The sequence below is a fragment of the Arachis hypogaea genome, chromosome 17, assembly GCF_003086295.3.
Source record: "Arachis hypogaea cultivar Tifrunner chromosome 17, arahy.Tifrunner.gnm2.J5K5, whole genome shotgun sequence".
In the NCBI taxonomy this organism is placed as follows: Eukaryota; Viridiplantae; Streptophyta; class Magnoliopsida; order Fabales; family Fabaceae; genus Arachis; species Arachis hypogaea.
The window spans coordinates 72,490,633-72,505,783 of NC_092052.1; the positions used below are offsets into that span (position 1 = coordinate 72,490,633).

At 36.3% G+C, this 15,151-nt stretch overlaps 1 protein-coding gene across 1 annotated transcript; it reads right to left on the minus strand.

The window, feature by feature from the left end:
- Positions 1 to 10,895: 10,895 nt before the first annotated feature.
- On the minus strand, positions 10,896 to 14,489 carry LOC112766795 (annexin Gh1). The gene is made up of 5 exons (XM_025812692.3): positions 13,934 to 14,489; positions 13,195 to 13,340; positions 12,509 to 12,727; positions 11,590 to 11,802; positions 10,896 to 11,467 (listed from the first exon to the last, which is right to left on the minus strand). Exons 1-5 carry the CDS (start codon positions 14,007 to 14,009, stop codon positions 11,171 to 11,173), a joined length of 951 nt encoding a protein of 316 aa, XP_025668477.1. The 5' UTR covers positions 14,010 to 14,489; the 3' UTR covers positions 10,896 to 11,170.
- Positions 14,490 to 15,151: the final 662 nt, after the last annotated feature.

A 15,151-nucleotide genomic window follows, 5' to 3' on the forward strand; every position in this document is an offset into this window, starting at 1 on the left:
TAATTAAAAGTCTTTAGGAAGGTTATTTTCAACCATGGAGTAATTTTGGGAAGGAGTTGTAAATACATGCTAATTTAATGAATAAGTGGGTAAAGATTTGATAAAACCACACAATTAAACACAATATAAACCATAAAATAATGGTTTATCAACCTCCCCACACTTAACATTAGCATGTCCTCATGCTTAGTTGAAGGAGATAAAATAAATGAGTAGGAACATGTAAAACTCATGCAATGCAATGCAACCTATATATGTTAATGCAACTATATGATTCTTGTCCACTTGGTTAAAAGTAAATAAGCTCTTCAAGACAATCACAAATCAAATTCCACTAATTTAATTATTATACAGTAACAACAGATAAAAATGCAAGAAGGTAGCTCATGAAAGCGGGAAACATAGAATTTAAGGATTGAACCCTCACTGATGATGTATGTACACTCTAGTCTCTCTAGTATATAGGGTAATCACTTTATCCTTCTCTAATCATGCTTTCTAATTTTTGTTCTTCTCCTAACCAATCAACAACATTTAATATACCAATGCAAATATCATGAGGTCTTTTCAAGGTTGTAATGGGGCCAAGGTAAAGGTAAGGGTACATATATGGCTAAGTAAGCTTATAAATCGAATCTTTGATTAACCCAAGCTTTCACCTAACACACATACATATATTCTATATAACTTAAATTTCATACCTAGCTACCCAGAATTTCCTTCTCACATTCCATACTCATGTATCAACTTTTATCTTAATTTTATCATATATGCATTGATACTTGAATTTTAACTTAGCATTGGGGTAATTTTGTCCCCTTATTTATTTATTGAATATTTTTGGATTTTTGTTTAAATAAAAATAAACATAGTTTATCAATGCACATAGATTTTTAATTTTTATAGTTTCACATGAGTAGGTACCCAAATTCCCATTATATTATCATGACACATTCCCTTATTATCTTTTGTTCCCACAATTTTCCCATACTTGATTAACACACAATTCTATCTTAAGCTAACTAAAGATTCAATTGGGATATATAATTATTTTTTCGCTTAAGGCTAGTAATGTGGTAAAATAAAGAACAAATGGGATTTAAAAGCTCAAAGTGGCTAACAAAGGTAACTTAAGGGGTAGGCTTAATTTGGATAAGTGAGCTAAACAAATAATGGCCTCAATCATATGCAAGCATATAAATATATTAAACATTGGACATATAGGATGAAACAAAATATAGATTACAATCATAGAGAAGTAAACACACAAGAATAAAATAATTATGGTTAAATAATGTAACCATGTATTTAGGATCAGAGTCTCACATGTTGTGTGTTCTTTAGCTCAAAAGTCGTGTTCCAAATACAACTTCAAGCAAATTTAACATAAAAGTTTTTATTAAAATTAGTGAAATTTTGTTCTAAAAATAGTTTCTTAGAAGAAACTTATTGTCTTTTCAATCAAGTAGAACATGCATGCAACTAACCTATTACTATGCAATTTATCCTATTCTACAAAAGAAAAACTGACTAAATATCCTATTTTATTGGTGTTAGGGAAGAGAAATTACCTTCGAAAGTCAGGTACTGACCGACCTCCCCACACTTAAGGCTTTGCACCGTCCTCGGTGCCATCTGTCAAGAACAAAGGTGGGCTGGTAGCAGTATCTCCACAGTCAGGACCGTCATGGCTCCCTGTGCTGGTAAAAGGAAGTGGAGTCTGGGGTGTCTGAGTCTCTGTATTTTCCTTTAAGTATCTCCTTGAGGTATGTGAATTGGTGCTTGTTTCGGCGCTCTCTTAGCTTTGCTTTGCATTCCTGCCGATCCAACATTTCAAGTATCTGATGGAGCAGTTGATTGGTTGTAGGTGCTTGTGGTGTTGAAAGAGGAATGTCTTTAGCTGGTTCAGTAGGCTGGCTTGTAGTGGCTGCTGGAGGTCTGATATATTTTTTGTTAGGGATGTATTGGTCATCCCGTGGGAGCATGGCTTTGGTGTCCCCAGCTCTGTATGAGACTCCGGCTGCTGAGACGAGATCTGAAACCAAGGCGGGAAAAGGTAAGTTGCCCGCAATTTGTACGTGTCCCATAGCATTCCGGATGTGTCTTGGGAGGTTCAAAGGCTGGTCTGTAAGGATGCACCAAAGTAGAACGGCAATGTCTGCAGTGAAGGAGGACTCGTGGGTGCTCGGAAAGACGTAATGAGGCATAATCTGTGCCCATACGTGAGCCTCCAAGGTAAGTGCGGAAGCCGATATTCCCTTAGGACAGGAATGATGGTATCCGTAAATCCATCTGCTGCTAGGTAGTGCGATAACTCTGAGAACAGCATCCCAGTCAAATTGGTACATCTGGCGCTTGAGTGAGGCTTCTTGAAATACGTCCAGTCCTTCTGGAGTAGGGGGAAGATCTAGGGCTCGCTGAATGACCTCTTCTGTAATGGGGACTTGCTTCTGATGGACATAGACAGACTACAGGGTTGGCAGGTGGAAATTAGAGTAGAACTCAACTACCCAGGAAAGATTAACCTGCCTGGCTATCTCTGTAGGAAACTCCATTGTCTTCGTTCCATTTGCGGCTCAACAAATTCAGCAATACGGGTCGGGAGGAGAAGAAGGTATTCGTTGTTGTAACTCCTTTCTGCCAGTATGGGGAACATCTGCTCACAGTAGCGATTGGTATATCGTGCAGTGTCCTTTGCTGGGAAGGCTTTCTCTTTTTCATTAACCTTTATAATCCTCTTAATTCTTTTTGTTGAGGGCTTAACTGCAGTTGAAGATGGCTCTGCCACTAATGCTCTTTTTGTTCCTCTTCTTGATGGTGGTGTGGGAGTAGCTTTCTCCTTGCTTTTTTTGGTGGCCATCCTGAAAGGGGAAAAAGAAAGTAGCTTGAATTCAAAGGGATAGAGCAAGGAAGAGAACGGGAAAGGTGGTAATTAATGCACATTAAAAAATGAAAGATGTTAACACATGGTCATGACTATATGTGAAAACTCATCAACGGAAATAGAGCAAGTGCATATGATGACAATTAAATGCAAGGTGTTTATTGGCATGCAGGCAAAGGCATGAGTAGCATAGATCAAGCATTCAATGTCCAAGTTAGATTACCAAGCCTTTCAAACTAATAACCTGTTTGTAATAACAATTATATTTAAATAATAAAATAAAAGAAGGGTTTTTGTGAAAAGCAGCAAATAGAGTAGTAGATTAAAAGAAATCTCAAAATGGTGCACAGTGTCATATGGGCGTTTTCACAAAAACATAGCATGCATGATAAATAAGCTATTGGAAGTATAAAATTGAACATGCAAGCAACCCTTAAAAATTAAAAAATAATGTATAATTGCCAAACAAGTCCTTAACAATCCACAAGCAAATCATAAGGAATAATAATGACCCTGATAAATTTTCAACACCAATTAAAAGAAAAAAAAGAAAAAGAAATCATGGATAATGTAAGTAAAAAGAAAAAGAAAAGGAGAAGAAAACATAAAAATAAAAAGAAGAATAGAAAAGTAAGGAGGGAAGAAGAAAAGAAAAACCTTGGTAATGGTGGTGAGAGAGAGAGAGTAGAGAGTGAGAAAGAAGGAAGAAGGAAGAAAAGGGAAGAAAGAAATAAGGAGGGAAAAGAAAAAAAAAATAGGATTTAGGGAAGAGAAAGATAAGATATTTGGCAGATTAGGATAAGCTGTGCGGCGCTAGTGACGCGGACGCGTGGGGTACGTGTTTGCGCGAATTGCGCTCATATGAATCGACGCGGTCGCGTCGATCACGCGGACGCGTGACTCGTTTTGTGCTACTGGCGCGAGGGCAGCCTCGCGCTCGCACAACTCTCTGTTCGAAACTCATTGTTGCCAAATTCCAGGTTGACGCGATCGCGTGGTGGACGCAATCGCGTGGGTGGCCAATATTGGAATATGACGCGGACGTGTGGGGCATGCGTTCGCGTGGTAAGGCTTGTGCGTCTAGTGCCAGCCCAGCACCACTCCAGCACAACTTTCGGTCATGCACCCTTTCTTAGGTCGATTTTTAGGTCACGCGACCGCGTGGGTGACGCGGACGCGTGGTAAGCATTTTTCCCAAATGACGCGGTCGCGTGGGTCAGTTTGTGCCAAAGGCACACCTCCAGCCACGCTCCCGCGTGACTTTCTGTTCGATTTATTTTTCTTTCATACTCACCTGCGACGCGGCCGCGTCGGCGAAGCTATCGCGTCGCGTGCCCCCATTTTTTTTTTATGCAATTGTGCAAATGAAGATGCAAAATAAATGTGCTAATAAAGAGAAGAGTTATTGAAAAATAAAACTAAGAAGAAAGAAAGGAACGATCATACCATGGTGGGTTGTCTCCCACCCAGCACTTTGCTTTAACGTCCTTAAGTTAGACGCTCCACTAGCTCAGTCTTCTGTTGTGGGTGGATCCTCCAAGAGGAAGATTTCTAACTCCTTGTTTTTCGTCACCTTCTCACCATGATATAGCTTTAAGCGATGTCCATTAACTTTGATGAATTCAGATCTTGAAGGTTGACTCAGGTGGAAAACTCCGTATGGCTCAGCCTTCTCTACTCTATAGGGACCTTCCCATTTTGATCTCAACTTGTCTGGCATGAGCCTCAGTCTAGAGTTGCAAAGGAGGACTAAGTCTCCAAGTTGGAACTCTCTCCTCTTGATGTGCTTATCATGCACAACCTTCATCTTTTCCTTGTACAGCCTCGAGTTCTCATAAGCTTCTAGGCGAAGGCTTCCCAATTCTTGCAGTTGCAACTTCCTTTCAGCTCTGGCTTTCTCAAATCCCATGTTGCACTCCTTTACTACCCAAAAGGCTTTGTGCTCTACTTCAACTGGGAGGTGACAGGCTTTTTCATAAACTAAGCGGAAGGGACTCATCCCAATGGGTGTCTTGTATGCAGTTCTGTATGCCTAGAGTACATCTTGTAGCCTGGTGCTTCAGTCTCTTCTATGAGGTTTGACTATCTTCTGCAATATACGCTTTATCTCTCTATTTGACACCTCGGCTTGTCCATTAGTCTGAGGGTTGTAGGCTGTTGCTACTTTATGAATTATCCCATGCTTTTGCAGTAATTCTGTTAGTCTCCTGTTACAAAAATGGGTGCCTTGATCGCTCACGATTGCTCGTGGTGATCCAAAGTGACAAATAATATGGTTTCTAACAAAGGAAACAACAGTGTTAGCATCATCAGTGCGGATAGGAATTGCTTCTACCCATTTAGAAACGTAATCTACAGCAAATAATAACTCAAAAGTTAACACAATGGTATGGTGATAATTAATTGCGATTGGGATGAATAGAAGAAGAAAAAAAACATAAAACAAGGCAACATCATAATGATGATAAGAGAAATGATAGTGTATAATATGATGAGATAATATAATCAAAATGAAAATTAATAATTTTAAAAAATAATAAAATTAAAGATAATTAAAAAGGTTCAAGATAAGATTGAAGAAATATATTTTTTTATCTATTAGAATTATGGATGAAGATAAAGAATATTTTGGATATAAATTTTTAAATTTGCTTCTAATTAAATAGGATTGTGAAAATAAATAAATTTAATAATATTTATAAATAACTAATCTTTAAATAATATCAATAAATTTTTATATTAATTTTATTATACATAATAACAAATTAATATTTTTTAATCTTATTTTTTAATATAAATTTGTTTATTTTAATATTTTAGATGTTAAATAATTTAAGATATTTTATTTTTTATAATTTATTTTTAATCATTATTAAATTTATAATTTTAAAATAAAAATATAAAATTAATTTCTTAAACTCAATAAAAAAGTGGCTCAACAGGCACGATATCGTGCCTGATGAACCGCTAGTATTAATAAATTCAATTGTTATAGATATTTTTTACTTCTTATAAAATGTTAAAATACCTAAACTAAGTTTATTAATTTTTTTCACCGCAACCTAACAAATTATAAGAATCTAATGGTTTTTTTGAAAAAATAATTCTCTAATATATTTATCTAAATTCATTTTTTTTAATGCATGACACATATAAAATTATTAACAAGCTCTACATTGAAAATCAAAAAGAGAAAAAAGAATTATACTTTTCGGTGATTATTATTACTATAAATTGTATTAACCCCATTTATAATTTCATCTATTTTATCTATTATTTTATTTTGGGTCACTCATTAAAATTTTAGCTAAGCTGTGACTTCTATTTAATAAAGTAGCGGATGACTCATTAGTCATTACTCATTAGCCAAGCAAGCACCACAAAAGTGTCTTTTTTACTCTTATAAAATGGGATACTGGATCAACACATCTCTTTTTCTAGGTGTATTTGAAAAAATGAAGTTTATTCTACAAAATCTATCAAAATATCCACCATCTATATATTTTAATATATATCTCTAAACAACAACAACAACAACAACAACAAAGCCTTGTCCCACTAAGTGGGGTCGGCTACATGAATCAAACGACGCCATTGTGCTTTGTCATGTATCATGTCTACAGAGAGACCGTTACATGTAGATCTCGTTTGACCACCTTATGGATGGTTTTCTTAAGTCTTCCTCTAGCTTTCGCCCTTTGTCCATCTTCCATCTCATCCACCCTCCTGATTGGATGTTCTATCGGTCTTCTTTTCACATGTTCAAACCACCTGAGACGCAATTCAACCATCTTTTCCACAATGGGTGCTACTCCAACTCTCTCCCTTATATCTTTATTCCTTATTTTATCCAATCGCGTATGACCACTCATCCATCTCAACATCTTCATCTCTGCCACACTCAGCTTATGTTCGTGCTCCCCTTTAGCCGCCCAACACTCCGTACCATAAAGCATAGCCGGTCTTATAGCGGTGCGATAGAATTTACCTTTAAGTTTTAAAGGCACTTTTTTATCGCATATAAAACCAGATGCACTCCGCCATTTTGACCAACCTGCTTGGATCCTATGATTTACATCCTGTTCAATCTCTCCATTATCTTGTATGATGCACCCAAGATACTTAAAACTTTTAACTTTTTGTAGGATGTTTTCTCCAATCTTCACCTCTATATTAGGATTTTCCCTTCTTAGACTGAACTTACATTCCATATATTCCGTCTTGCTACGGCTTATGCGCAGAACATACACTTTTAGAGCTTCTCTCCATAACTCCAACTTCTTATTTAGGTCTTCCATTAACTCTCCTATAAGGACGATATCATCGGCAAAAAGCATGCACCATGGCACAGGCTTTTGGATGTGCTCTGTGAGTACTTCTAAGACTAATGTGAAAAGGTATGGACTTAAGGATGATCCCTGGTGTAATCCTATACCAATAGGAAATTCCTCTATCACACCACCTTGAGTCTTCACACTAGTTGTGACCCCATCATACATGTCTTTAATTGCCCGAATATATGTGATCCTTACTCTCCTCTTTTCTAAATCCTTCCATAAGACCTCCCTTGGTACCCTATCATACGCTTTTTCCAAATCAATAAACACCATATGTAGATCCCTTTTATTAATACGATACCTCTCCATCATCCTTCTTAATAGGTATATCGCTTCAGTGGTAGATCTGCCTGGCAAAAATCTAAATTGGTTCTCTGTTACTTGTGTCTCTTTTCTCAACCTCTGTTCTATCACCCTTTCCCATAACTTCATAGTATGATTCATAAGCTTGATCCCTCTATAGTTTCCGCAACTTTGTATATCCCCCTTATTCTTGTAGATAGGTACCAAGGTGCTCTTTCTCCACTCATCAGGCATCTTCTTTGACCTTAAAATCTCATTAAAAATCTTGGCTAACCAGTTGATGCCTTTTTCTCCAAGACCCTTCCAAACCTCAATCGGGATATTATCAGGTCCTACTGCCCTGCCATTTTTCATCTGCTTTAGAGCCTCTTTTACCTCGAAGTCTCGAATCTTTCGATAGTAGTCAAAGTTTTGATCTTCTTCCCTTGTGCATAATCGACCAAGGCTCGGAAGAGTCTTCTGTCCCTCATTAAATAACTCGTAGAAGTAGCTCTTCCACCTTTCATTAATCTTCTCCTCTTGAGCCAACACCTCTCCATCCTTATCCTTTATGCACTTAACCTGATCAAAATCTCTCATTCTTCTTTCCCGACTCTTTGCGATTCTATATATACCTTTTTCTCCTTCTTTCGTGCCCAAAGACTGGTAGAGACCCTCATATGCTCTTGTTCTTGCTTCACTTACAGCCACTTTTGTCTCTTTCTTAGCCGCCTTGTATTTTTCCCAGTTATCTGTGTTGCGGCGGCATAAAGACCACTCTTTAAAGCACTTCCTTTTTATCTTTATCTTTTCTTGTATACTCGCATTCCACCACTAGGACTCCTTGTCTCTTGGTCCTATTCCTTTAGATTCACCAAAACTTTCTTTTGCTATTTTTCTAATAACTTCTGCCATCTCCCTCCACATCTCTTCCGCGCTTCCATTCCTATCCCACTTTGCCTCTTTTCCTACCCGTCTTAGGAAGCTTCTTTGTTCCTCACCTTTCATCCACCACCACCTCGTCCTTGGGTTCTTCGTATGATGTCTTTTCTTCAACTTTTGCTCAACGCGAAAATCCATGACGAGCACCCTGTGTTGTGTTGTCAAACTCTCTCCTGGGATAATTTTACAGTTAATGTAAAATTTTCGGTCAACTCTCCTCAACAAGAAGAAGTCGATTTGAGAGCTTGTCATGCCACTCTTATAGGTTATAAGATGTTCGTCTCTCTTTTTAAAACATGTATTTGCGATGAGAATATCAAAGGTTGAGGAAAAGTCTAAAATAGTTTTACCCTCGGCATTGATCACTCCGAAACCATGGCCTCCATGAATACTCCCATATCCAGTCCCTTCTCTCCCAACATGGCCATTTAAATCTCCTCCTAAGAAAATCTTATCTCCCAAAGGTATGCCTTGAACCAAACTCTCTAGATCCTCCCAAAATCTTATCTTGTGTTGTTCGTCCGAACCCACTTGCGGTGCATAGGCGCTAATCACATGGAAAGCACCTCCCTCCACCACCAGTTTGATAGAGATGATCCGATCTCCCACCCTCTTGACATCCACTACGTCCTTCTTCCACTGCTTATCCACAATTATTCCAACTCCATTCCTATTCTTCACCTTTCCTGTATACCAAAGTTTGAAACCAGAAGTATCCAACTCCCTAGCCTTTGCACCAACCTATTTTGTTTCTTGTAGGCACATAATGTTAATCTTCCTCCTTGTCATAGTGTCCACCACCTCCATGGACTTTCCTGTTAGAGTGCCTATGTTTCATGTCCCAAATCTCAACCTTCTGTCGCTTCGACCTTTACCTTTTACTTTGTGAACTAGCTTATTTACCCTCGTCCGTTTACGAAAACGCGAGAACCCTTGCTCATTTAACACTACATCCAGGCACCGATGCAGCGGCTCTTGCTCATTTGACACCGTACTCGAGCCATACAGCGCGTTGCTTCCAGGCAACGACCTAGATTTAGCGCAATAATGTCTTTGATTCATGTCATGGGAGTTTAACTATATTTTTATATTGGTTGTCGAAGACCTAACACAATTCTCCTCCTTTATCCGGGTTTGGGACCGACTATATACCACAAGTATAACATACGCGGAGTTTAATATATATCTCTATGACTAAAAATAATCGAATAGCACATTTCACTCAAGTACATCGGTACATGTGAACATCTTCCGTATAATCAAGTTTGCATTAGTATTTTCATTAAGAGCTCTAATCAAATGGTGCCTTATATATTTATATAGTTTTACTTATATATTATAAGAATATGAAAAAAAGTTGATATAAATTCCTTTCTAAAATACCCTTATCAATATAAAATCTATAAAAAAAATATTTTATCAACTCTAACAATTAAACTCATGACCTTTTGATTTTATTATAAGATATTTATTATTTTGACTAATTTATAATTTATTATTGTTATTATTATTTAATTTATAAAAAAGGATTAAATACACTAATTTAATTAATTAGATTTGAGTGATGTAAAATATTATTTTTATTTTTAAATATTCAATAATAAATATTGTATCTCTTTAGTTTTTCATTTAAATTTTGTTTAATTATAATTTTATATATTTATTTAATTATTACTGAGTCAAACAATTCGACTAATAATCTTTTAATTAAACCAGTGATCCACTGATCCAGTACTTTAACCGAATCGATTATCGGCCAATTTTAATAACTATAGAAAAACCTTTTTTGTATACACAATTTCTTTATGCGGTTTTTATCGAACCGAACCATGTTGAACTGACCAATTTTAATGGATTTCACTGAGTTTGACCGGTCCAAATATACAGACGGTCCTTTTTTTTTTGGTCTTGGGCTATGCCCAAAAACCTTACCCGAACCCATAATCCAACCCGCCCAAATCCAAACCCCACTATGATCTTTTCCCTCTCAAGGCGTTGAACTGTAACACCAAGAGATAAGCTCCCATGGCCTCCACGCTAAGATCATGATTAATTCATCAATTTTTCGGTAGTCCAATTATAAAATATGATTTCGTGTCTGATTGGGTTGAGTTTTGGGAAAATGCCTCCCAGTAAAAATAATAAATTCAAATTCGACAAATGTATTCTTTGGGTTGAGTTTTGGGCTAGTCCAAGTCTCACACCCCTACTATTAACAAAGAGGAAAACATACTTTCTACGTTTTTTTCTTTTTTTTTTTCAAGTTTTTACTAAAAATGAAACTGAAGATGGGAAAATTAATCACATCCTAAGAAGTCTTTTACAAAAATGATTAGAGTCCAATTAAGGCAGCAGTCCAAATTTTTAAAATATTTTAAAGTGATTTCTGAATTCAAAATTAACTTAACTTCAGGTATGGCAGAACACCAGCTTCATATGCAAGATTAGGAGACGGGAGAAGAAACATTTACTGACGCCAATAGAATAACCACATTGAGTTCATAACCTTTGACCCTTAAGAATTCAAGATCACCCCACAATGAATTCTAAGGGCATCCTTCACAATCCCAACCCAAACCACCTACATTGTTGTCTTTTTATTTAGCATAGCAAGACAACCATCGCCATAAAAACAAAGCAGCATTTAAGTCTATAACCATCAAATTAAGCATTATCACGACATAATAACCGCTGCCACAAAGACCAACAAACAACACAGGCTACCTCAAACATCATCATGTCCTAAGATCGCCAAAAGCATTTTCTCGTAGTCTCCGGTGGTGTCCTTGGCGACGGCCTTATCAAGAGGGACGCTGCTCCTCCTCTGATACTCATCTGCTATTATTTTCAAGTCAATCTCGGCCCTCGTAGCCACCACTCTTGTAAGTGCTCCCTCATCGGTTCCACGTTTGTTGATGGCCAAACGAGCAGCCTTCTCGAAGTACCTTTCGGTACGGACCAAGCACTTGACAGTGGATCTCAGTAGAGCCAGGAACTCATCCTTTGGGTCAGCTTTCAGATCCTGCAACAATTTGGCTCATAAATTTCAATAAAAGAATCTAACAATAGGTATCAACTTTTCAAGGAAGAGAAGTTTAGAAATCATATTGATGATTTGGAAGTAATACGAGTTGTGTTATGTACCTTGTTGATATCTTTTCCAAATTCATCTTTATAGTGATTCAAAGTAGCATTTATCTGTGGTTTGCTCCTTGTGGCCAAAATCCTGATAAGTTCATCATCACTGTAAGCTTTCTTGGAAATTTTCTCATGCAGTAATTTTGCCTCAGTTTTTGCTAGAGTCAGGTTCACTTCATCTCCTTCGTAGCGATACGAACTAACCAAAGGCAGTAGGAGCTAGGCAAACAAAAGTTAGTTAATTTTGACCTTCTGAAGTGACTTACAAATATAATGTGAACTTTTTCATCGATTATCAAAATAAATTTTAGTTCTTGTTGGAAAACATATGATTCCACATCTTAAGTTACTAGACATGAAGGATTGCCAAAACATGCCCAGATTTATGCTTGCTGCTGGTGATTAAATTTGTTTAATAAAATATTCATGAGTCTTGTGAGTAATCTGTTCCTAGAGAAAAGTCAATTATTTTTATAATAGAAGGAAGCTCTCCAAAACATGTCTTGAAAACATGAGGTTTAAACGTCATTTGAGGCTGATCAATATTGCTAAATACTATTTGAGCAATTTTTAATTGGTGAATAAGTGATCAGTACATTGCTAATTAGCTATCTAACGTGAACCAATAGACTAAATCACAAGTCAAATTTGGAAATACATGATAGTTGATCATTCCATCTTTCAGTATCTTATAGCGTGATCTATTAACATAACAATTAACAAATGAAGATATCTAAGATGACCAAAAGAAATCAGAGCACTGCACAGCAAACAGGACCCAATAAACAATTAGAGAAAAAAAACTGCCAATGTCAATATACAACTTACCATAACTAATCCATATAAGTACCACACGCTTCACATTAATGTATGTACAATGTTTTACAACGTGCTCATAATTATGATCTAGAACTAGAAGCAGTACCTTACGGAACTCCCCAGTTGTGTGATGAGCAACATCCTCCTCGAGAGACTTCTTATAACGAGCATGATAAGCCTTCCTTGCGAAAAGCAATTGGTCAGAGGACCTGGTACAAGCTATTTCCATCAAAACCTGATTGCTTGAAGTCCATCTTTTGGTTGCTTCGTTGGCCAAAAACGCATCTCGCTCAGCAGGATCAAGTGTCCAAAGATGTACCAGCCTCTGGAAGAATAATATTCAAAGTGAATCTCAGTTTCAAACAATATAATGTATATATTGTCCTGTAGCCAAGTTTTGTTATCAGCTTTAATCATCAAACTTGTTACTTCCTCCATTCCCTTTTCCCTGTTAATGTAAAAATCTAGTAGATCTTTGGATCAATCAATTTGAACCTAGAACCAATGTAATTCAAGGCCAGACACATTGATCTAAGGATGTATCAAATTTTCATAGTAACAGATAAAAGGAAATGAAGTGAGTATTATTCATGCTCCCATGATCAGATTGATACCTTCTTGACCTGAGAACCCAGATATTAACTAAAAACTCTGTTCAAATTTCAATCAGCAAACAGACTTGATGAAACCAATTTCTTTTGCCATCTATATTGACACATCCTCAGTCAGATCTACCAGCAACACAAACCAAAAGATTAAAAACAAATGTCTCCATAATTCTATGGTACTGACCTCGAAGTCATTGCTGAGCTCCTTGTCCAAGGCCTTGAGGAGATCTTCTCCATAAGTCTCAAAATAAGTTTCTCGAATCAGCTTCCTCTGAGCAGCATTTCGATGACCCAAGATCGATATGATCAAATCCTCGTTAGTTCCCCATCCTGCAATTACATTTGATCAATTGCAACAATTCATCAGAAAACACATCAAATCATAGTTTGCACAACTGATAATCCGAATTACAAGACTGCATTAAAAAAAAATTAACACACAAACTGAATGATCTTTACAATAATCACATAAGATCAAACTACATAATGTTAAGTTGCTAAGACACAGATCACGTAGAAAAACCGAAGAAATCTCAAGAAGTGCAGAGGATTCATTTTCAAGCATCCAAAATGGTAACAAATCCAATGAAACCTTTACAGTCATCACCGTAGGTGCAACCATAGATCACCATAAACAAATTCAGCAAAAATTGAGGTCCACTCCAGTGAACCCTACTGTGTCTTAAAATCCACCAATAATTTATCTCAAATCAACACTATGATGAAGCCTTTCACAGGATCATCGGATTCATATATCAAATACTTAAATATAAACTGATCTAAGCATATATAAAATAAAAAATGTTATGCGCACGCAAAAAATTAGCCACTAAATTGTGATGACTGATTTTAGCGACTGATTAGAAGCCACAATGAAGTTCACGAAGGATGGTGTGAGAAGAAAAATGAGTGAAGAGTGAAACCCGCGAAGGCCTTGCGGAGCTGCTCGCAGTCATCGGCAACCGGAGGAACAGGTTGAGGAATTCTCAGAGTCGACATTGTTTCAGGGATCAGTAACGCGCTTCTTCTTTCTTTCCTTCCTTCTTTCAATTCTCGGTGAACTCACTCTCAGCTCTCATGTCTACTTAAAGTCAAACGCAGCTGTCCCACATAAAACGCGCCTTGGATCTAACCATTACACGCATCTACACGTAGCATGCAATCATGATTTTCTCGATCGGTTTTCCTTTTTCAGGAAAGGAAATTTTAAAAATATATATTTATCAAATAATAAAAAAAAAATCCTTGTCTAGATTCAATGCAGTACGTCCACGATGGCAAACAGATCATGGGTGGATGCCTCGATGGAATCATGGTCCATCGAAGTCACAGTAACATGAAATTATAATTGCTGGATCATTCTAGATTCTACGGACGTAATTTTGATCGATGGCATTCTGGCACATAAATTGTTGTATAATGGAATTTCCATTTTAGGGTCTTAATTTTTATTTTAACGATAAGATTTCATATGATCATATCTATATAGCTGGTGTATTTCTCGTAATGTACAGTTCTCTTTGGAGTTGAACTCATTATTTTTCCACATCAGCATGCTGCAACAGCACACATTGTTAATGTAAAAATTGATTTTTTGTAAAACAAATTTTTAGATTTTCTGCAATTAGAATTCTTAAAGTTTGAGAATTATGGTTTACTTCGTATTAACGAAGTGACTCAGATGAAATATATAAAAAAAGTTTATTCATAATAAAATAATATTTTTAATAAGATGAAAAATATTTTGTGAAGATTATTTTTATCTATTAGATCCAAATTTATCTAATAAAAAATTTTTACTAAAATTTTTTGATCAGTTTAGTTTTACCAAAATATTTTAGAAATATTTTCGAATTAAAATAATATATAATATCAATAATATCCTTACTAGCATGTATATGTGATGTATCGGAAATGGATTCTCTTAATTTTTTTTAACACTTGAGAGAATAAAGTGTAATCTCTCACCTTTAATTCTATAAGTGAGATTAAAATTAAATAAGAGAGAGAAAAATAAATGGTAGGATTAAACATTGGACACCATCCAATTTTTTTCTCAATAGAGAGGATCTATTCACGTATCTAGTACAGTAAAAATTAATAGTCAAATAATTACTACTTTTTGATAATTATTCTCCAAA